Source organism: Calonectris borealis, chromosome 10 (genome assembly GCF_964195595.1).
Source record: "Calonectris borealis chromosome 10, bCalBor7.hap1.2, whole genome shotgun sequence".
NCBI lineage: Eukaryota > Metazoa > Chordata > Aves > Procellariiformes > Procellariidae > Calonectris > Calonectris borealis.
In genome coordinates this window covers 20,284,497-20,305,766 of record NC_134321.1, presented here as the reverse complement: position 1 = coordinate 20,305,766, position 21,270 = coordinate 20,284,497, and the positions used below count along the sequence as shown (strand labels likewise).

Genomic DNA, 21,270 nt, shown 5'->3' with positions numbered 1-21,270 from the left:
GGAGTTTGGCTTGGGAGGTGGCTGGTAGAAGAGGATGGCTGAGGACACTCTAAAAGCCGGAGCTGAAGGAGGCAGCCTGGGAAGCCTCTAGTCGCTCCCAGCCGTGCCAGCCAGCCAGTGTTGTAGAAGGGCTTCGCGGGGTTGCAGGCTGAATTATTCAGAGAAGTCATCGTTGTGGGTTTTATTCATGATTAAGCGATGATCAAATGGTAATTCATCGAGGATTGCATGAAAATCAAATGGTAATCAAATGGCGCTTAAGCAATAATGGAATGGTAATTAGAATCATAGAATCAGAATTAGGTTGGAAAAGACCCTTCAGATCATCGAGTCCAACCGTTAACCTAGCACTGCCAAGTCCACCACTAAACCATGTCCCTAAGCGCCACGTCTACGCGTCTTTCAAATACCTCCAGGGATGGTGACTCAAGCAGCCTGTTCCAGTGCTTGACAACCCTCGGCCCATCGATCCCGATGTCCAGATCCCTCTGTAGAGCCTTTCTACCCTCAAACAGATCAACCCTCCCACCCACCGCCTCTGCAGCTGCCCCACAGCCACTTGCGGTTTCCGACCCCACCGAGGAAAGGCTCGCACTGACTCTGAAAGGCAGGTTATCGCCATGAGAAAAGGCCCTTTCTGCCGTGACTCCCCAGCTTGCGGTCCCGCCGCTTTTTGTTCCGGAGGCAGCACCTCACCAAAGCGCTAAGGAGTGCGGGAGAAAGACGTTGGGCCACCTGCGACTTTGAGGTGCCGTCCTGAGGTCCTGTGCTGTGCCCCGGCCACCCACCGCGTCTGAGCGGATGGGATGGGTGAGCCCAGGCCAGGCTCCAAGGTCGCTTCTCTCCCCTGTACCGGGGAGCCCAGAACCGGAGGCAGGACTGCAGGTGCAGCCTTCCCGGTGCGGCGCAGGGAGGAAGGATCGCCTTCCCCGGCCTGCTGGCAGCGCTCCCCGTGCCGGGGCAGCAGCAGAGATTTCCCTTGGCCAGGGCTGGAGCCCTGGAGCCGCACTGCCTGAACAGCACCTTTCGGCCAACGGTGCCACCCTCGACGGCTGCCCCGGGGGACCTGGCATTTGACTCTGCACGTGCTGCAGGAGCAGCCGCCCCGCTGACGCGGGTGCCGAGGGCTCGGGCCCCGCCCCGGCGCTTCACACCCACCCCTGTGAGGCGGGGGCCGAGGTGGCCGAGGGCGTCCCTGTGACATCCCCTCGTGTCACAGTGGCCACCACAGTGACTCGCGGGGCCAAGCCCACAAAAAGGACCGCTGGGCTCAGGCCGTGCGTCAGTGCGCCCTGGAGAGGTGAGGAGAGGGCAGGGGAGGGACGGGGCTTGCGCGGGGCTGCCGGGGGTGGCGGGGGGCCCCACGCCTCGGGGCTCGGGCCCTGTGCCGCAAGCTCACCCGCGTCCCGCTTCTCCCTCACCCGCGTCCCGCTTCTTCCTCAGAGTCAGCAGAGGAGCACCTGGAGGAGACACCCCGGCGCTGCTGGGACAGGGACTCTCCAAACGCTCACCGCTGACGTGCGCCATGGCCGCAAGGAAGCGGAAGGCCCCCGACTCGAGGGAGCAGGGTGAGAGCAAAGCATCCCTCCCGCAGCCTGGCAGAGGGGTTGTCGGGGCGGTCAGCGTGGGGCCGAGCGCGGTGGCAGGGGGAGGCAGGAGCTCCCCACCCGCCCCGGGGCAGGGCCCCTCCTTTCCTCAGCAAGCGGGGCCCAGGCTGGGCAGTGGGCACCTGCTGGGACACCCCTGCCTGCAATGCCCCCTTCCTCCCCAAGGCCTCCAGCCCTGCCCATCAGCCAGCTAGGCAGGGACAGAGCAGGCCCTTGGGGCAAGCCCTCAGGGACGCTTCCCCCGGCCCCGCAGACGCGCTCATGCCCGGTGGCGTTTGCTCTCTCCCCTCCAGCATGCATGCTGTGTCGCCGGGCAGAGGCTGACCCGGACACCTGCGGGCGCAAAGTGGAGAAGCGAGGGCTCTGTGCCCATGAGTTCTGCCTGGTGAGTTCCGCGGGGGCTCCCTCCAGCTTTCCGACAGGCAGTGCCTGCCACACTCTCCTCATCAGCTCCTCGTCTTTTCTCTCCTGCAGTTTTTTGCCAACGAGCTTTTTCAGCTACGATCCAAGGACGTAGGACTCATGGGATTTCTGCCTGCGGATGTTAAAGGCACGATCAAGCGGGCAGCGCGGAAGGTGAGCACCTGACAAGAACGGGGAGATTTGTGCCAGGAGAGGTCTGCGGGAGCTTAGCCCAGACCCCGAGAAAGAAATGCCAGCCCTTCCAACCAGCTCTGGCACAAAAGTCTTGCTCCCAGCAGCTCCACAGAGCCTCCAGCACAGGAGCCTCGTCCGCCAGGATCTGCGGGGTGGGACCCAGCAGCGGCCGCATCCTGCGCCCTGCCCGGAGGTGTGGGGCTGGCTGCGGAGGCCCGGAGGCTGCCGCTGATGGGGGCTGCTGTGCTTCTTCCAGCACTGCTTCGTCTGTGGCGAGAGCGGGGCCACAATCACCTGCCGGCAGACGGGCTGCGACCGCAGCTTCCACCTCCCCTGTGCCGCGGAGGGTGGATGCGTCACCCAGTTCCTTTTTCCGTACAGGTACGTCCTCTCCCCTCCTTGCCGCCACCGGGGAAGGACCCAGCGCTTCTCACCTCGCCCATCCCTTTCCTCTTCCCCCAGGTCCTTCTGCTGCGAGCACCGCCCAGAGCAGGCAGTGCAGGCGGCTCCGGAGGAGAACACCGCCTGCCTCATCTGCCTGGACCTTGTGGGGGACAGAAAGTCCTACGGCACCATGGTGTGCCCAGCGTGCAAACACGCCTGGTTCCACAGGGGCTGCATCCAGGTAGGAGCCGTTCCCTCGCCCCCGGGGCACGGTGGGCGCTCAGCAGCACCAGGGCCTCACTCACGCTCCTTACGTTTCTCCTGCAGGAACAGGCTGTGCGCGCCGGCATTTCCTGCTTCCAGTGCCCCCTCTGTAGAGATAGGGATGCATTTGTCTTGGACATGTTAACCGTGGGGATCCGAATCCCCGTCAGGTTGGTGTCCTTCTGCCCGGCTCCCAAGACAGGAGGGTGCAAGCGCTGTGCCCTGCCAGGGCCTGCCCCAGCAGTCCTGGCCCTCTGCTGTCCCGTGCGTCTGGGCTTCAGCTTCACGGAGGAGTTGGAACCAGGGCAGGGGGAAGAGCAGGGACGCCCTGCACCTGCCTTATGCCGGGGCAGCAGGGGCTCACCAGTTTTCCTTTCTCCATCAGACTGCCATCGTGGGAGAACAGCCAGGCGTATGCGGCACTAAGTGAGAGGCACAGCCGCTGCGATGCCAGGGAGTGCCTTTGCCCAGGAGGCAGGGAGCAGGCAGAGGAAGAGGGGTAAGCTGCCAAAGCTGCAGCCCGGGGCTCTGCCCGGGACCTGTGTCCCACCCAGGGCTCGAAGCGGAAGGGCTGAGAAGCAGAGCTCTGCCGGACGATCCCGTGCTGCGGTCACGTTGTCCTCAGAGCCACGAACCCCTTTGCTTCCCCAGGCCCTGGCGACTGCTCCTGTGCTGCTCCTGCGCTGCCGAGGGCACCCACAGAGGCTGCTCCCACTTGAGGAACAGCACGGCCAGCTGGGAGTGTGACAGCTGTGCTGGCCTGGGCACCGGTAAGAGGCAAAGCACCCGGGTGCCCCTGGGCTGGGGCCAGGGGCCAGGCAAGGCCTGCCAGCGGGTGCCCAGGGTGGGCTTGGCAGAGCCTCTCTGCTCCAGGGGGGCTGGGGGCACCGCTCTGGCCTATCCTGCCCCGGGCCTGGGGGGCCGTGCCCTTGACCTTCCTGCTTCCCCTTACAGCCTCCAGTGCCAGCTCGGAGCTCGCCGGCCCCAGCACCGCCAGCCACTCAGGATCGGGGCCTTCCCACGGCTCCCCGGCACCCGACACCAGCAGCCCCAGCACCGCCAGCCAGGCACCATCGGGGCCATCCCACGACTCCCTGGCACTGGAGACCACTAATGCGGTTTTGGGGCCATCCCATGGCTCCCTGGCACCGGAGACCAGCAGCCCTGGCAATGCGGCGTCAGGGCCGACCCGCGGCTCCCCAGTGCTTGAGGGCAGCAGCCGCTCCAGCCCTCCTGGGCCCGACCGCACGCGAGACCGCTCCCAGCGGAAACGTCGGGCCCCAAGTCCCAACGGCCGGCCCAGAAGACGCCGTAAGAGCAGCTGCGCGCCCGCACCAAGTGCTGAGAGCAGCACCCCCAGCCAGGCGCCGCTGGGGCCGTCCCACAGCTCGCTGCTACCAGAGACCAGCAGCCCCAGCACCGCCAGCCAGCTGCCATCGGGGTCCTCCTGCGGCTCCCCAGCACTCGAGAGCGGCAGCCGCTCCATCTGCCCTGGGCCCGAGCGGGTGCAAGACCGCTCCCAGCGGAAACGTCGGGCCCCAAGTCCCAACGGCCGGCCCAGAAGACGCCGAAAGAGCAGCTGCGCGCCCGCACCAAGTGCTGAGAGCAGCACCCCCAGCCAGGCGGCGCTGGGGCCGTCCCACGGCTCCCCAGCACCCGAGACCAGCAGCCCCAGCGCCGCCAGCCAGCTGCCGTCGGGGTCCTCCTGCGGCTCCCCAGCGCTCCAGAGCGGCAGCCGCTCCATCGCCCCTGGGCCCGAGCGGGTGCGAGACCGCTCCCGCTTGCAACGTCGGGCCCAAACTCCCTACAGCCGGCCCGGACGCCGCCGCGGGACCAGCCGTGCGCCGTCCCCGAGGGCTGGCCCTGATCCCCCTCCACCGGCACAATAAAGGCGGCCGTTAATCTCTGCACTGGGAGATTCCACGCTCATTTGTCGGCTTCCTCCTCCTCCTCCTCTCCCTCTCGCGAGGGCCAGCGTTAGGGGCTGGGCCCAGAGGGTCGTCTTCTCCCCGGGGGTTGGCAGCACCTTCCCCACACCTCCCTCCTTGCAGGCTGGCCTTGGCCAGCTGCCCAGCGCCACGGCCCTGTGCTTCGGGCCTCGCTGGCCCCGCAGCCTGCTCAGTTTCCCCAGGGCAAGTTCGCAGCCACCCCCGGCACCGGGGGTCTCTGCCCCTGCCCCGGGGAGGGCAGCCTGGCCCGGCACGGCCCAGTCAGCGTCGCCGCCCGTCTCCTGGCAATGTGGGCTGCGCCCGCCCACCCGGCATGGCCCTCGCGGATCGCCCCCCAAAATCACGCGCCCCGCCCCCAGCGACTTTTGACACGCTTCAACTCTGTTTCGTCCTGGACGAGGCTATAACCAATTTCCTACCCTCGGTGCCTCGGCTGGTGAGCGTTGTGGCAAAGTGGCAAAGCTGCTTTTCTTTAAAAGTGCCGTTCAGTGTCACGTCTGTGTTTGTGACATGAAGATTTCCGTGGATTGTGTTTCTCCAGGAGCCAAAGGGCATTCCCCGTTCCCCAACACGGTCCCCAACACGGTTGTGCTGCACCAGCTGAAGGCTTCCTTCTTGCAGTAGGAGCCAAGAATCCTTTTGAATAGCGATTGCAACCACCTGGTAAGGACTGTACTCCACAGAGTCCCAGAGAGGCAGAGCAGTACCTGTCACTGAGGGCTGGAGTCCCGTCACATGCCCTGCGGAGCAAAAAAATCACCTCCCGCTCTATGGGAGGGTAACAAGGGGCCTGGGAAACGTCAGTCATCCGAAAGGATTTCCCTCCTCTTGGAGAGCAGCAAGCACCTTCCTAGCGCAGGCAGGAGAAAAGGCTGGGTTGCAGAGTGACTGCTCAACAGCTCTGTGGAAGCTGGCGGAGGGCTAGAAGGCTGAACCCAAGAAGAACGGTGACCAACGCGCCAAGGAAATCCCGTGGGCTGGCTGTACGCGTTGGAACAACCCTCTGCTCTTCGGGCAGACTCCAGGTGGTCTCATGGTGTGTGCATCAAGTGCCTTCCTGATAGGCCTTCCTGCAGCACGAGAGTCGACCCCTCAAAGCAGGGAGCAGCTGTCCTCGCTGAGGAAGGCAGGGGAACCTGGGAGACCTGGTGGGCTTTTCTGCCAACGAAGAGGCCATGAGGAAGGGAAGGAGGTACAGAGGGTCCGAACGAGAAGCCGGTGGCAGCACTTTGTCCTTCTATTCTTGACTGCCGGGATTGGGAAGACGGGAGGTCTAGGCATGGCCGGAGCACCTAAGTGCCCTTCAGGGGGATTGCCATGCGAGCTCCGAGGCACTCCCGAGCAACGGAGCTCGCACGGAGCTGGCCAAAGAGCTGTGGCTCTGAGCCGAGGTGCTCGTTCCCTGGCACCGTTCACCTCTGTCGGCATCTAGCTAACGGAGCTCTGTAATGCCCCGGCGTCGGAAGGCCGAGCGACATCCCAGCAAGCCTGGTGAGAAGGAAACCCTGAGCACCGGAGTTTGGCTTGGGAGGTGGCTGGTAGAAGAGGATGGCTGAGGACACTCTAAAAGCCGGAGCTGAAGGAGGCAGCCTGGGAAGCCTCTAGTCGCTCCCAGCCGTGCCAGCCAGCCAGTGTTGTAGAAGGGCTTCGCGGGGTTGCAGGCTTCTCCCTTGGTCCTGAATTGCATTTCGGACCTGGGATTTCACATTCCTTTTTTCCTACACTGGTGGCGCCTGAGACGCCGTCTGGTTTTTGTCCTGGTGTCGCAGGTGAATTATTCACAGAAGTCATCGTTGTGGGTTTTATTCATGATTAAGTGATGATCAAATGGTAATTCATCGAGGATTGCATGAAAATCAAATGGTAATCAAATGGCGCTTAAGCAATAATGGAATGGTAATTAGAATCATAGAATCAGAATTAGGTTGGAAAAGACCCTTCAGATCATCGAGTCCAACCGTTAACCTAGCACTGCCAAGTCCACCACTAAACCATGTCCCTAAGCGCCACGTCTACGCGTCTTTCAAATACCTCCAGGGATGGTGACTCAAGCAGCCTGTTCCAGTGCTTGACAACCCTCGGCCCATCGATCCCGATGTCCAGATCCCTCTGCAGAGCCTTTCTACCCTCAAACAGATCAATCCTCCCACCCACCGCCTCCGCAGCTGCCCCACAGCCACTTGCGGTTTCTGACCCCACCGAGGAAAGGCTCGCACTGACTCTGAAAGGCAGGTTATCGCCATGAGAAAAGGCCCTTTCTGCCGTGACTCCCCAGCTTGCGGTCCCGCCGCTTTTTGTTCCGGAGGCAGCACCTCACCAAAGCGCTAAGGAGTGCGGGAGAAAGACGTTGGGCCACCTGCGACTTTGAGGTGCCGTCCTGAGGTCCTGTGCTGTGCCCCGGCCACCCACCGCGTCTGAGCGGATGGGATGGGTGAGCCCAGGCCAGGCTCCAAGGTCGCTTCTCTCCCCTGTACCGGGGAGCCCAGAACCGGAGGCAGGACTGCAGGTGCAGCCTTCCCGGTGCGGCGCAGGGAGGAAGGATCGCCTTCCCCGGCCTGCTGGCAGCGCTCCCCGTGCCGGGGCAGCAGCAGAGATTTCCCTTGGCCAGGGCTGGAGCCCTGGAGCCGCACTGCCTGAACAGCACCTTTCGGCCAACGGTGCCACCCTCGACGGCTGCCCCGGGGGACCTGGCATTTGACTCTGCACGTGCTGCAGGAGCAGCCGCCCCGCTGACGCGGGTGCCGAGGGCTCGGGCCCCGCCCCGGCGCTTCACACCCACCCCTGTGAGGCGGGGGCCGAGGTGGCCGAGGGCGTCCCTGTGACATCCCCTTGTGTCACAGTGGCCACCACAGTGACTCGCGGGGCCAAGCCCACAAAAAGGACCGTTGGGCTCAGGCCGTGCGTCAGTGCGCCCTGGAGAGGTGAGGAGAGGGCAGGGGAAGGACGGGGCTTGCGCGGGGCTGCCGAGGGTGGCGGGGGGCCACACGCCTCGGGGCTCTGGCCCTGTGCCGCAAGCTCACCCGCGTCCCGCTTCTCCCTCACCCGCGTCCCGCTTCTCCCTCAGAGTCAGCAGAGGAGCACCTGGAGGAGACACCCCGGCGCTGCTGGGACAGGGACTCTCCAAACGCTCACCGCTGACGTGCGCCATGGCCGCAAGGAAGCGGAAGGCCCCCGACTCGAGGGAGCAGGGTGAGAGCAAAGCATCCCTCCCGCAGCCTGGCAGAGGGGTTGTCGGGGCGGTCAGCGTGGGGCCGAGCGCGGTGGCAGGGGGAGGCAGGAGCTCCCCACCCGCCCCGGGGCAGGGCCCTCCTTTCCTCAGCAAGCGGGGCCCAGGCTGGGCAGTGGGCACCTGCTGGGACACCCCTGCCTGCAATGCCCCCTTCCTCCCCAAGGCCTCCAGCCCTGCCCATCAGCCAGCTAGGCAGGGATAGAGCAGGCCCTTGGGGCAAGCCCTCAGGGACGCTTCCCCCGGCCCCGCAGACGCGCTCATGCCCGGTGGCGTTTGCTCTCTCCCCTCCAGCATGCATGCTGTGTCGCCGGGCAGAGGCTGACCCGGACACCTGCGGGCGCAAAGTGGAGAAGCACGGGCTCTGTGCCCATGTGTTCTGCCTGGTGAGTTCCGCGGGGGCTCCCTCCAGCTTTCCGACAGGCAGTGCCTGCCACACTCTCCTCATCAGCTCCTCGTCTTTTCTCTTCCGCAGTTTTTTGCCAACGAGCTTTTTCAGCTACGATCCAAGGACGTAGGACTCATGGGATTTCTGCCTGCGGATGTTAAAGGCACGATCAAGCGGGCAGCGCGGAAGGTGAGCACCTGACAAGAACGGGGAGATTTGTGCCAGGAGAGGTCTGCGGGAGCTTAGCCCAGACCCCGAGAAAGAAATGCCAGCCCTTCCAACCAGCTCTGGCACAAAAGTCTTGCTCCCAGCAGCTCCACAGAGCCTCCAGCACAGGAGCCTCGTCCGCCAGGATCTGCGGGGTGGGACCCAGCAGCGGCCGCATCCTGCGCCCTGCCCGGAGGTGTGGGGCTGGCTGCGGAGGCCCGGAGGCTGCCGCTGATGGGGGCTGCTGTGCTTCTTCCAGCACTGCTTCGTCTGTGGCGAGAGCGGGGCCACCATCACCTGCCGGCAGACGGGCTGCGACCGCAGCTTCCACCTCCCCTGTGCCGCGGAGGGTGGATGCGTCACCCAGTTCCTTTTTCCGTACAGGTACGTCCTCTCCCCTCCTCGCCGCCACCGGGGAAGGACCCAGCGCTTCTCACCTCGCCCATCCCTTTCCTCTTCCCCCAGGTCCTTCTGCTGCGAGCACCGCCCAGAGCAGGCAGTGCAGGCGGCTCCGGAGGAGAACACCGCCTGCCTCATCTGCCTGGACCTTGTGGGGGACAGAAAGTCCTATGGCACCATGGTGTGCCCAGCGTGCAAACACGCCTGGTTCCACAGGGGCTGCATCCAGGTAGGAGCCGTTCCCTCGCCCCCGGGGCACGGTGGGCGCTCAGCAGCACCAGGGCCTCACTCACGCTCCTTACGTTTCTCCTGCAGGAACAGGCTGTGCGCGCCGGCATTTCCTGCTTCCAGTGCCCCCTCTGTAGAGATAGGGATGCATTTGTCTTGGACATGTTAACCGTGGGGATCCGAATCCCCGTCAGGTTGGTGTCCTTCTGCCCGGCTCCCAAGACAGGAGGGTGCAAGCGCTGTGCCCTGCCAGGGCCTGCCCCAGCAGTCCTGGCCCTCCGCTGTCCCGTGCGTCTGGGCTTCAGCTTCACGGAGGAGTTGGAACCAGGGCAGGGGGAAGAGCAGGGACGCCCTGCACCTGCCTTATGCCGGGGCAGCAGGGGCTCACCAGTTTTCCTTTCTCCATCAGACTGCCATCGTGGGAGAACAGCCAGGCGTATGCGGCACTAAGTGAGAGGCACAGCCGCTGCGATGCCAGGGAGTGCCTTTGCCCAGGAGGCAGGGAGCAGGCAGAGGAAGAGGGGTAAGTTGCCAAAGCTGCAGCCCGGGGCTCTGCCCGGGACCTGTGTCCCGCCCAGGGCTCGAAGCGGAAGGGCTGAGAAGCAGAGCTCTGCCGGACGATCCTGTGCTGCGGTCACGTTGTCCTCAGAGCCACGAACCCCTTTGCTTCCCCAGGCCCTGGCGACTGCTCCTGTGCTGCTCCTGCGCTGCCGAGGGCACCCACAGAGGCTGCTCCCACTTGAGGAACAGCACGGCCAGCTGGGAGTGTGACAGCTGTGCTGGCCTGGGCACCGGTAAGAGGCAAAGCACCCGGGTGCCCCTGGGCTGGGGCCAGGGGCCAGGCAAGGCCTGCCAGCAGGTGCCCAGGGTGGGCTTGGCAGAGCCTCTCTGCTCCAGGGGGGCTGGGGGCACCGCTCTGGCCTATCCTGCCCCGGGCCTGGGGGGCCGTGCCCTTGACCTTCCTGCTTCCCCTTACAGCCTCCAGTGCCAGCTCGGAGCTCGCCGGCCCCAGCACCGCCAGCCACTCAGGATCGGGGCCTTCCCACGGCTCCCCGGCACCCGACACCAGCAGCCCCAGCACCGCCAGCCAGGCACCATCGGGGCCATCCCACGACTCCCTGGCACTGGAGACCACTAATGCGGTTTTGGGGCCATCCCATGGCTCCCTGGCACCGGAGACCAGCAGCCCTGGCAATGCGGCGTCAGGGCCGACCCGCGGCTCCCCAGTGCTTGAGGGCAGCAGCCGCTCCAGCCCTCCTGGGCCCGACCGCACGCGAGACCGCTCCCAGCGGAAACGTCGGGCCCCAAGTCCCAACGGCCGGCCCAGAAGACGCCGTAAGAGCAGCTGCGCGCCCGCACCAAGTGCTGAGAGCAGCACCCCCAGCCAGGCGCCGCTGGGGCCGTCCCACAGCTCGCTGCTACCAGAGACCAGCAGCCCCAGCACCGCCAGCCAGCTGCCATCGGGGTCCTCCTGCGGCTCCCCAGCACTCGAGAGCGGCAGCCGCTCCATCTGCCCTGGGCCCGAGCGGGTGCAAGACCGCTCCCAGCGGAAACGTCGGGCCCCAAGTCCCAACGGCCGGCCCAGAAGACGCCGAAAGAGCAGCTGCGCGCCCGCACCAAGTGCTGAGAGCAGCACCCCCAGCCAGGCGCCGCTGGGGCCGTCCCACGGCTCCCCAGCACCCGAGACCAGCAGCCCCAGCGCCGCCAGCCAGCTGCCGTCGGGGTCCTCCTGCGGCTCCCCAGCGCTCCAGAGCGGCAGCCGCTCCATCGCCCCTGGGCCCGAGCGGGTGCGAGACCGCTCCCGCTTGCAACGTCGGGCCCAAACTCCCTACAGCCGGCCCGGACGCCGCCGCGGGACCAGCCGTGCGCCGTCCCCGAGGGCTGGCCCTGATCCCCCTCCACCGGCACAATAAAGGCGGCCGTTAATCTCTGCACTGGGAGATTCCACGCTCATTTGTCGGCTTCCTCCTCCTCCTCCTCTCCCTCTCGCGAGGGCCAGCGTTAGGGGCTGGGCCCAGAGGGTCGTCTTCTCCCCGGGGGTTGGCAGCACCTTCCCCACACCTCCCTCCTTGCGGGCTGGCCTTGGCCGGCTGCCCAGCGCCACGGCCCTGTGCTTCGGGCCTCGCTGGCCCCGCAGCCTGCTCAGTTTCCCCAGGGGAAGTTCGCAGCCACCCCCGGCACCGGGGGTCTCTGCCCCTGCCCCGGGGAGGGCAGCCTGGCCCGGCACGGCCCAGTCAGCGTCGCCGCCCGTCTCCTGGCAATGTGGGCTGCGCCCGCCCACCCGGCATGGCCCTCGCGGATCGCCCCCCAAAATCACGCGCCCCGCCCCCAGCGACTTTTGACACGCTTCAACTCTGTTTCGTCCTGCACGCGGCTATAACCAATTTCCTACCCTCGGTGCCTCGGCTGGTGAGCGTTGTGGCAAAGTGGCAAAGCTGCTTTTCTTTAAAAGTGCCGTTCAGTGTCACGTCTGTGTTTGTGACATGAAGATTTCCGTGGATTGTGTTTCTCCAGGAGCCAAAGGGCATTCCCCGTTCCCCAACACGGTCCCCAACACGGTTGTGCTGCACCAGCTGAAGGCTTCCTTCTTGCAGTAGGAGCCAAGAATCCTTTTGAATAGCGATTGCAACCACCTGGTAAGGACTGTACTCCACAGAGTCCCAGAGAGGCAGAGCAGTACCTGTTACTGAGGGCTGGAGTCCCGTCACATGCCCTGCGGAGCAAAAAAATCACCTCCCACTCTACGGGAGGGTAACAAGGGGCCTGGGAAACGTCAGTCATCCGAAAGGATTTCCCTCCTCTTGGAGAGCAGCGAGCACCTTCCTAGCGCAGGCAGGAGAAAAGGCTGGGTTGCAGAGTGACTGCTCAACAGCTCTGTGGAAGCTGGCGGAGGGCTAGAAGGCCGAACCCAAGAAGAACGGTGACCAAAGCGCCAAGGAAATCCCGTGGGCTGGCTGTACGCGTTGGAACAACCCTCTGCTCTTCGGGCAGACTCCAGGTGGTCTCATGGTGTGTGCATCAAGTGCCTTCCTGATAGGCCTTCCTGCAGCACGAGAGTCGACCCCTCAAAGCAGGGAGCAGCTGTCCTCGCTGAGGAAGGCAGGGGAACCTGGGAGACCTGGTGGGCTTTTCTGCCAACGAAGAGGCCATGAGGAAGGGAAGGAGGTACAGAGGGTCCGAACGAGAAGCCGGTGGCAGCACTTTGTCCTTCTATTCTTGACTGCCGGGATTGGGAAGACGGGAGGTCTAGGCATGGCCGGAGCACCTAAGTGCCCTTCAGGGGGATTGCCATGCGAGCTCCGAGGCACTCCCGAGCCACGGAGCTCGAACGGAGCTGGCCAAAGAGCTGTGGCTCTGAGCCGAGGTGCTCGTTCCCTGGCACCGTTCACCTCTGTCGGCATCTAGCTAACGGAGCTCTGTAATGCCCCGGCGTCGGAAGGCCGAGCGACATCCCAGCAAGCCTGGTGAGAAGGAAACCCTGAGCACCGGAGTTTGGCTTGGGAGGTGGCTGGTAGAAGAGGATGGCTGAGGACACTCTAAAAGCCGGAGCTGAAGGAGGCAGCCTGGGAAGCCTCTAGTCGCTCCCAGCTGTGCCAGCCAGCCAGTGTTGTAGAAGGGCTTCGCGGGGTTGCAGGCTTCTCCCTTGGTCCTGAATTGCATTTCGGACCTGGGATTTCACATTCCTTTTTTCCTACACTGGTGGCGCCTGAGACGCCGTCTGGTTTTTGTCCTGGTGTCGCAGGTGAATTATTCAGAGAAGTCATCGTTGTGGGTTTTATTCATGATTAAGCGATGATCAAATGGTAATTCATCGAGGGTTGCATGAAAATCAAATGGTAATCAAATGGCGCTTAAGCAATAATGGAATGGTAATTAGAATCATAGAATCAGAATTAGGTTGGAAAAGACCCTTCAGATCATCGAGTCCAACCGTTAACCTAGCACTGCCAAGTCCACCACTAAACCATGTCCCTAAGCGCCACGTCTACGCGTCTTTCAAATACCTCCAGGGATGGTGACTCAAGCAGCCTGTTCCAGTGCTTGACAACCCTCGGCCCATCGATCCCGATGTCCAGATCCCTCTGTAGAGCCTTTCTACCCTCAAACAGATCAACCCTCCCACCCACCGCCTCCGCAGCTGCCCCACAGCCACTTGCGGTTTCCGACCCCACCGAGGAAAGGCTCGCACTGACTCTGAAAGGCAGGTTATCGCCATGAGAAAAGGCCCTTTCTGCCGTGACTCCCCAGCTTGCGGTCCCGCCGCTTTTTGTTCCGGAGGCAGCACCTCACCAAAGCGCTAAGGAGTGCGGGAGAAAGACGTTGGGCCACCTGCGACTTTGAGGTGCCGTCCTGAGGTCCTGTGCTGTGCCCCGGCCACCCACCGCGTCTGAGCGGATGGGATGGGTGAGCCCAGGCCAGGCTCCAAGGTCGCTTCTCTCCCCTGTACCGGGGAGCCCAGAACCGGAGGCAGGACTGCAGGTGCAGCCTTCCCGGTGCGGCGCAGGGAGGAAGGATCGCCTTCCCCGGCCTGCTGGCAGCGCTCCCCGTGCCGGGGCAGCAGCAGAGATTTCCCTTGGCCAGGGCTGGAGCCCTGGAGCCGCACTGCCTGAACAGCACCTTTCGGCCAACGGTGCCACCCTCGACGGCTGCCCCGGGGGACCTGGCATTTGACTCTGCACGTGCTGCAGGAGCAGCCGCCCCGCTGACGCGGGTGCCGAGGGCTCGGGCCCCGCCCCGGCGCTTCACACCCACCCCTGTGAGGCGGGGGCCGAGGTGGCCGAGGGCGTCCCTGTGACATCCCCTCGTGTCACAGTGGCCACCGTGACCCGTGGGGCCAAGCCCACAAAAAGGACCGCTGGGCTCAGGCCGTGCGTCAGTGCGCCCTGGAGAGGTGAGGAGAGGGCAGGGGAGGGACGGGGCTTGCGCGGGGCTGCCGGGGGTGGCGGGGGGCCCCACGCCTCGGGGCTCTGGCCCTGTGCCGCAAGCTCACCCGCGTCCCGCTTCTCCCTCACCCGCGTCCCGCTTCTTCCTCAGAGTCAGCAGAGGAGCACCTGGAGGAGACACCCCGGCGCTGCTGGGACAGGGACTCTCCAAACGCTCACCGCTGACGTGCGCCATGGCCGCAAGGAAGCGGAAGGCCCCCGACTCGAGGGAGCAGGGTGAGAGCAAAGCATCCCTCCCGCAGCCTGGCAGAGGGGTTGTCGGGGCGGTCAGCGTGGGGCCGAGCGCGGTGACAGGGGGAGGCAGGAGCTCCCCATCCGCCCCGGGGCAGGGCCCTCCTTTCCTCAGCAAGCGGGGCCCAGGCTGGGCAGTGGGCACCTGCTGGGACACCCCTGCCTGCAATGCCCCCTTCCTCCCCAAGGCCTCCAGCCCTGCCCATCAGCCAGCTAGGCAGGGACAGAGCAGGCCTTTGGGGCAAGCCCTCAGGGACGCTTCCCCCGGCCCCGCAGACGCGCTCATGCCCGGTGGCGTTTGCTCTCTCCCCTCCAGCATGCATGCTGTGTCGCCGGGCAGAGGCTGACCCGGACACCTGCGGGCGCAAAGTGGAGAAGCGAGGGCTCTGTGCCCATGAGTTTTGCCTGGTGAGTTCCGCGGGGGCTCCCTCCAGCTTTCCGACAGGCAGTGCCTGCCACACTCTCCTCATCAGCTCCTCGTCTTTTCTCTTCCGCAGTTTTTTGCCAACGAGCTTTTTCAGCTACGATCCAAGGACGTAGGACTCATGGGATTTCTGCCTGCGGATGTTAAAGGCACGATCAAGCGGGCAGCGCGGAAGGTGAGCACCTGACAAGAACGGGGAGATTTGTGCCAGGAGAGGTCTGCGGGAGCTTAGCCCAGACCCCGAGAAAGAAATGCCAGCCCTTCCAACCAGCTCTGGCACAAAAGTCTTGCTCCCAGCAGCTCCACAGAGCCTCCAGCACAGGAGCCTCGTCCGCCAGGATCTGCGGGGTGGGACCCAGCAGCGGCCGCATCCTGCGCCCTGCCCGGAGGTGTGGGGCTGGCTGCGGAGGCCCGGAGGCTGCCGCTGATGGGGGCTGCTGTGCTTCTTCCAGCACTGCTTCGTCTGTGGCGAGAGCGGGGCCACCATCACCTGCCGGCAGACGGGCTGCGACCGCAGCTTCCACCTCCCCTGTGCCGCGGAGGGTGGATGCGTCACCCAGTTCCTTTTTCCGTACAGGTACGTCCTCTCCCCTCCTCGCCGCCACCGGGGAAGGACCCAGCGCTTCTCACCTCGCCCATCCCTTTCCTCTTCCCCCAGGTCCTTCTGCTGCGAGCACCGCCCAGAGCAGGCAGTGCAGGCGGCTCCGGAGGAGAACACCGCCTGCCTCATCTGCCTGGACCTTGTGGGGGACAGAAAGTCCTACGGCACCATGGTGTGCCCAGCGTGCAAACACGCCTGGTTCCACAGGGGCTGCATCCAGGTAGGAGCCGTTCCCTCGCCCCCGGGGCACGGTGGGCGCTCAGCAGCACCAGGGCCTCACTCACGCTCCTTACGTTTCTCCTGCAGGAACAGGCTGTGCGCGCCGGCATTTCCTGCTTCCAGTGCCCCCTCTGTAGAGATAGGGATGCATTTGTCTTGGACATGTTAACCGTGGGGATCCGAATCCCCGTCAGGTTGGTGTCCTTCTGCCCGGCTCCCAAGACAGGAGGGTGCAAGCGCTGTGCCCTGCCAGGGCCTGCCCCAGCAGTCCTGGCCCTCCGCTGTCCCGTGCGTCTGGGCTTCAGCTTCACGGAGGAGTTGGAACCAGGGCAGGGGGAAGAGCAGGGACGCCCTGCACCTGCCTTATGCCGGGGCAGCAGGGGCTCACCAGTTTTCCTTTCTCCATCAGACTGCCATCGTGGGAGAACAGCCAGGCGTATGCGGCACTAAGTGAGAGGCACAGCCGCTGCGATGCCAGGGAGTGCCTTTGCCCAGGAGGCAGGGAGCAGGCAGAGGAAGAGGGGTAAGCTGCCAAAGCTGCAGCCCGGGGCTCTGCCCGGGACCTGTGTCCCGCCCAGGGCTCGAAGCGGAAGGGCTGAGAAGCAGAGCTCTGCCGGACGATCCCGTGCTGCGGTCACGTTGTCCTCAGAGCCACGAACCCCTTTGCTTCCCCAGGCCCTGGCGACTGCTCCTGTGCTGCTCCTGCGCTGCCGAGGGCACCCACAGAGGCTGCTCCCACTTGAGGAACAGCACGGCCAGCTGGGAGTGTGACAGCTGTGCTGGCCTGGGCACCGGTAAGAGGCAAAGCACCCGGGTGCCCCTGGGCTGGGGCCAGGGGCCAGGCAAGGCCTGCCAGCGGGTGCCCAGGGTGGGCTTGGCAGAGCCTCTCTGCTCCAGGGGGGCTGGGGGCACCGCTCTGGCCTATCCTGCCCCGGGCCTGGGGGGCCGTGCCCTTGACCTTCCTGCTTCCCCTTACAGCCTCCAGTGCCAGCTCGGAGCTCGCCGGCCCCAGCACCGCCAGCCACTCAGGATCGGGGCCTTCCCACGGCTCCCCGGCACCCGACACCAGCAGCCCCAGCACCGCCAGCCAGGCACCATCGGGGCCATCCCACGACTCCCTGGCACTGGAGACCACTAATGCGGTTTTGGGGCCATCCCATGGCTCCCTGGCACCGGAGACCAGCAGCCCTGGCAATGCGGCGTCAGGGCCGACCCGCGGCTCCCCAGTGCTTGAGGGCAGCAGCCGCTCCAGCCCTCCTGGGCCCGACCGCACGCGAGACCGCTCCCAGCGGAAACGTCGGGCCCCAAGTCCCAACGGCCGGCCCAGAAGACGCCGTAAGAGCAGCTGCGCGCCCGCACCAAGTGCTGAGAGCAGCACCCCCAGCCAGGCGGCGCTGGGGCCGTCCCACAGCTCGCTGCTACCAGAGACCAGCAGCCCCAGCACCGCCAGCCAGCTGCCATCGGGGTCCTCCTGCGGCTCCCCAGCACTCGAGAGCGGCAGCCGCTCCATCTGCCCTGGGCCCGAGCGGGTGCAAGACCGCTCCCAGCGGAAACGTCGGGCCCCAAGTCCCAACGGCCGGCCCAGAAGACGCCGAAAGAGCAGCTGCGCGCCCGCACCAAGTGCTGAGAGCAGCACCCCCAGCCAGGCGCCGCTGGGGCCGTCCCACGGCTCCCCAGCACCCGAGACCAGCAGCCCCAGCGCCGCCAGCCAGCTGCCGTCGGGGTCCTCCTGCGGCTCCCCAGCGCTCCAGAGCGGCAGCCGCTCCATCGCCCCTGGGCCCGAGCGGGTGCGAGACCGCTCCCGCTTGCAACGTCGGGCCCAAACTCCCTACAGCCGGCCCAGACGCCGCCGCGGGACCAGCCGTGCGCCGTCCCCGAGGGCTGGCCCTGATCCCCCTCCACCGGCACAATAAAGGCGGCCGTTAATCTCTGCACTGGGAGATTCCACGCTCATTTGTCGGCTTCCTCCTCCTCCTTCTCTCCCTCTCGCGAGGGCCAGCGTTAGGGGCTGGGCCCAGAGGGTCGTCTTCTCCCCGGGGGTTGGCAGCACCTTCCCCACACCTCCCTCCTTGCGGGCTGGCCTTGGCCGGCTGCCCAGCGCCACGGCCCTGTGCTTCGGGCCTCGCTGGCCCCGCAGCCTGCTCAGTTTCCCCAGGGGAAGTTCGCAGCCACCCCCGGCACCGGGGGTCTCTGCCCCTGCCCCGGGGAGGGCAGCCTGGCCCGGCACGGCCCAGTCAGCGTCGCCGCCCGTCTCCTGGCAATGTGGGCTGCGCCCGCCCACCCGGCATGGCCCTCGCGGATCGCCCCCCAAAATCACGCGCCCCGCCCCCAGCGACTTTTGACACGCTTCAACTCTGTTTCGTCCTGGACGAGGCTATAACCAATTTCCTACCCTCGGTGCCTCGGCTGGTGAGCGTTGTGGCAAAGTGGCAAAGCTGCTTTTCTTTAAAAGTGCCGTTCAGTGTCACGTCTGTGTTTGTGACATGAAGATTTCCGTGGATTGTGTTTCTCCAGGAGCCAAAGGGCATTCCCCGTTCCCCAACACGGTCCCCAACACGGTTGTGCTGCACCAGCTGAAGGCTTCCTTCTTGCAGTAGGAGCCAAGAATCCTTTTGAATAGCGATTGCAACCACCTGGTAAGGACTGTACTCCACAGAGTCCCAGAGAGGCAGAGCAGTACCTGTTACTGAGGGCTGGAGTCCCGTCATATGCCCTGCGGAGCAAAAAAATCACCTCCCGCTCTATGGGAGGGTAACAAGGGGCCTGGGAAACGTCAGTCATCCGAAAGGATTTCCCTCCTCTTGGAGAGCAGCAAGCACCTTCCTAGCGCAGGCAGGAGAAAAGGCTGGGTTGCAGAGTGACTGCTCAACAGCTCTGTGGAAGCTGGCGGAGGGCTAGAAGGCTGAACCCAAGAAGAACGGTGACCAACGCGCCAAGGAAATCCCGTGGGCTGGCTGTACGCGTTGGAACAACCCTCTGCTCTTCGGGCAGACTCCAGGTGGTCTCATGGTGTGTGCATCAAGTGCCTTCCTGATAGGCCTTCCTGCAGCACGAGAGTCGACCCCTCAAAGCAGGGAGCAGCTGTCCTCGCTGAGGAAGGCAGGGGAACCTGGGAGACCTGGTGGGCTTTTCTGCCAACGAAGAGGCCATGAGGAAGGGAAGGAGGTACAGAGGGTCCGAACGAGAAGCCGGTGGCAGCACTTTGTCCTTCTATTCTTGACTGCCGGGATTGGGAAGACGGGAGGTCTAGGCATGGCTGGAGCACCTAAGTGCCCTTCAGGGGGATTGCCACGCGAGCTCCGAGGCACTCCCGAGCAACGGAGCTCGAACGGAGCTGGCCAAAGAGCTGTGGCTCTGAGCCGAGGTGCTCGTTCCCTGGCACCGTTCACCTCTGTCGGCATCTAGCTAACGGAGCTCTGTAATGCCCCGGCGTCGGAAGGCCGAGCGACATCCCAGCAAGCCTGGTGAGAAGGAAACCCTGAGCACCGGAGTTTGGCTTGGGAGGTGGCTGGTAGAAGAGGATGGCTGAGGACACTCTAAAAGCCGGAGCTGAAGGAGGCAGCCTGGGAAGCCTCTAGTCGCTCCCAGCCGTGCCAGCCAGCCAGTGTTGTAGAAGGGCTTCGCGGGGTTGCAGGCTTCTCCCTTGGTCCTGAATTGCATTTCGGACCTGGGATTTCACATTCCTTTTTTCCTACACTGGTGGCGCCTGAGACGCCGTCTGGTTTTTGTCCTGGTGTCGCAGGTGAATTATTCAGAGAAGTCATCGTTGTGGGTTTTATTCATGATTAAGTGATGATCAAATGGTAATTCATCGAGGATTGCATGAAAATCAAATGGTAATCAAATGGCGCTTAAGCAATAATGGAATGGTAATTAGAATCATAGAATCAGAATTAGGTTGGAAAAGACCCTTCAGATCATCGAGTCCAACCGTTAACCTAGCACTGCCAAGTCCACCACTAAACCATGTCCCTAAGCGCCACGTCTACGCGTCTTTCAAATACCTCCAGGGATGGTCACTCAAGCAGCCTGTTCCAGTGCTTGACAACCCTCGGCCCATCGATCCCGATGTCCAGATCCCTCTGCAGAGCCTTTCTACCCTCAAACAGATCAATCCTCCCACCCACCGCCTCCGCAGCTGCCCCACAGCCACTTGCGGTTTCTGACCCCACCGAGGAAAGGCTCGCACTGACTCTGAAAGGCAGGTTATCGCCATGAGAAAAGGCCCTTTCTGCCGTGACTCCCCAGCTTGCGGTCCCGCCGCTTTTTGTTCCGGAGGCAGCACCTCACCAAAGCGCTAAGGAGTGCGGGAGAAAGACGTTGGGCCACCTGCGACTTTGAGGTGCCGTCCTGAGGTCCTGTGCTGTGCCCCGGCCACCCACCGCGTCTGAGCGGATGGGATGGGTGAGCCCAGGCCAGGCTCCAAGGTCGCTTCTCTCCCCTGTACCGGGGAGCCCAGAACCGGAGGCAGGACTGCAGGTGCAGCCTTCCCGGTGCGGCGCAGGGAGGAAGGATCGCCTTCCCCGGCCTGCTGGCAGCGCTCCCCGTGCCGGGGCAGCAGCAGAGATTTCCCTTGGCCAGGGCTGGAGCCCTGGAGCCGCACTGCCTGAACAGCACCTTTCGGCCAACGGTGCCACCCTCGACGGCTGCCCCGGGGGACCTGGCATTTGACTCTGCACGTGCTGCAGGAGCAGCCGCCCCGCTGACGCGGGTGCCGAGGGCTCGGGCCCCGCCCCGGCGCTTCACACCCACCCCTGTGAGGCGGGGGCCGAGGTGGCCGAGGGCGTCCCTGTGACATCCCCTCGTGTCACAGTGGCCACCACAGTGACTCGCGGGGCCAAGCCCACAAAAAGGACCGCTGGGCTCAGGCCGTGCGTCAGTGCGCCCTGGAGAGGTGAGGAGAGGGCAGGGGAGGGACGGGGCTTGCGCGGGGCTGCCGGGGGTGGCGGGGGGCCCCACGCCTCGGGGCTCTGGCCCTGTGCCGCAAGCTCACCCGCGTCCCGCTTCTCCCTCACCCGCGTCCCGCTTCTTCCTCAGAGTCAGCAGAGGAGCACCTGGAGGAGACACCCCGGCGCTGCTGGGACAGGGACTCTCCAAACGCTCACCGCTGACGTGCGCCATGGCCGCAAGGAAGCGGAAGGCCCCCGACTCGAGGGAGCAGGGTGAGAGCAAAGCATCCCTCCCGCAGCCTGGCAGAGGGGTTGTCGGGGCGGTTAGCGTGGGGCCGAGCGCGGTGGCAGGGGGAGGCAGGAGCTCCCCACCCGCCCCGGGGCAGGGCCCCTCCTTTCCTCAGCAAGCGGGGCCCAGGCTGGGACACCCCTGCCTGCAATGCCCCCTTCCTCCCCAAGGCCTCCAGCCCTGCCCATCAGCCAGCTAGGCAGGGACAGAGCAGGCCCTTGGGGCAAGCCCTCAGGGACGCTTCCCCCGGCCCCGCAGACGCGCTCATGCCCGGTGGCGTTTGCTCTCTCCCCTCCAGCATGCATGCTGTGTCGCCGGGCAGAGGCTGACCCGGACACCTGCGGGCGCAAAGTGGAGAAGCGAGGGCTCTGTGCCCATGAGTTTTGCCTGGTGAGTTCCGCGGGGGCTCCCTCCAGCTTTCCGAC

At 64.8% G+C, this 21,270-nt stretch overlaps 2 protein-coding genes and 3 long non-coding RNA genes across 5 annotated transcripts; all 5 read left to right on the top strand.

Moving 5' to 3' along the window:
• Positions 1-557: 557 nt before the first annotated feature.
• On the top strand, positions 558-1,969 carry LOC142085999 (uncharacterized). Its single transcript, XR_012674936.1, has 3 exons — positions 558-1,300; positions 1,444-1,568; positions 1,901-1,969. It is a non-coding gene; the product is annotated as an uncharacterized LOC142085999 (long non-coding RNA).
• Positions 1,970-2,129: 160 nt separating this feature from the next.
• Positions 2,130-5,425, top strand: LOC142086032 (uncharacterized). Its single transcript, XM_075158492.1, is given in 9 exon segments — positions 2,130-2,183; positions 2,461-2,585; positions 2,667-2,834; positions 2,836-2,883; positions 2,885-3,022; positions 3,238-3,351; positions 3,504-3,622; positions 3,807-4,640; positions 5,343-5,425. Coding segments are annotated over 9 exon segments (1,683 nt in total).
• A 2,382-nt stretch (positions 5,426-7,807) lies between these two features.
• On the top strand, positions 7,808-8,526 carry LOC142085998 (uncharacterized). Its single transcript, XR_012674935.1, has 3 exons — positions 7,808-7,990; positions 8,322-8,413; positions 8,503-8,526. It is a non-coding gene; the product is annotated as an uncharacterized LOC142085998 (long non-coding RNA).
• A 24-nt stretch (positions 8,527-8,550) lies between these two features.
• On the top strand, positions 8,551-11,162 carry LOC142086031 (uncharacterized). Its single transcript, XM_075158490.1, is given in 8 exon segments — positions 8,551-8,604; positions 8,882-9,006; positions 9,088-9,255; positions 9,257-9,304; positions 9,306-9,443; positions 9,659-9,772; positions 9,925-10,043; positions 10,228-11,162. Coding segments are annotated over 8 exon segments (1,701 nt in total).
• An 8,693-nt stretch (positions 11,163-19,855) lies between these two features.
• LOC142085997 (uncharacterized) lies at positions 19,856-21,212 on the top strand. Its single transcript, XR_012674934.1, has 3 exons — positions 19,856-20,561; positions 20,705-20,829; positions 21,144-21,212. It is a non-coding gene; the product is annotated as an uncharacterized LOC142085997 (long non-coding RNA).
• The last annotated feature ends 58 nt before the right edge of the window (positions 21,213-21,270 follow it).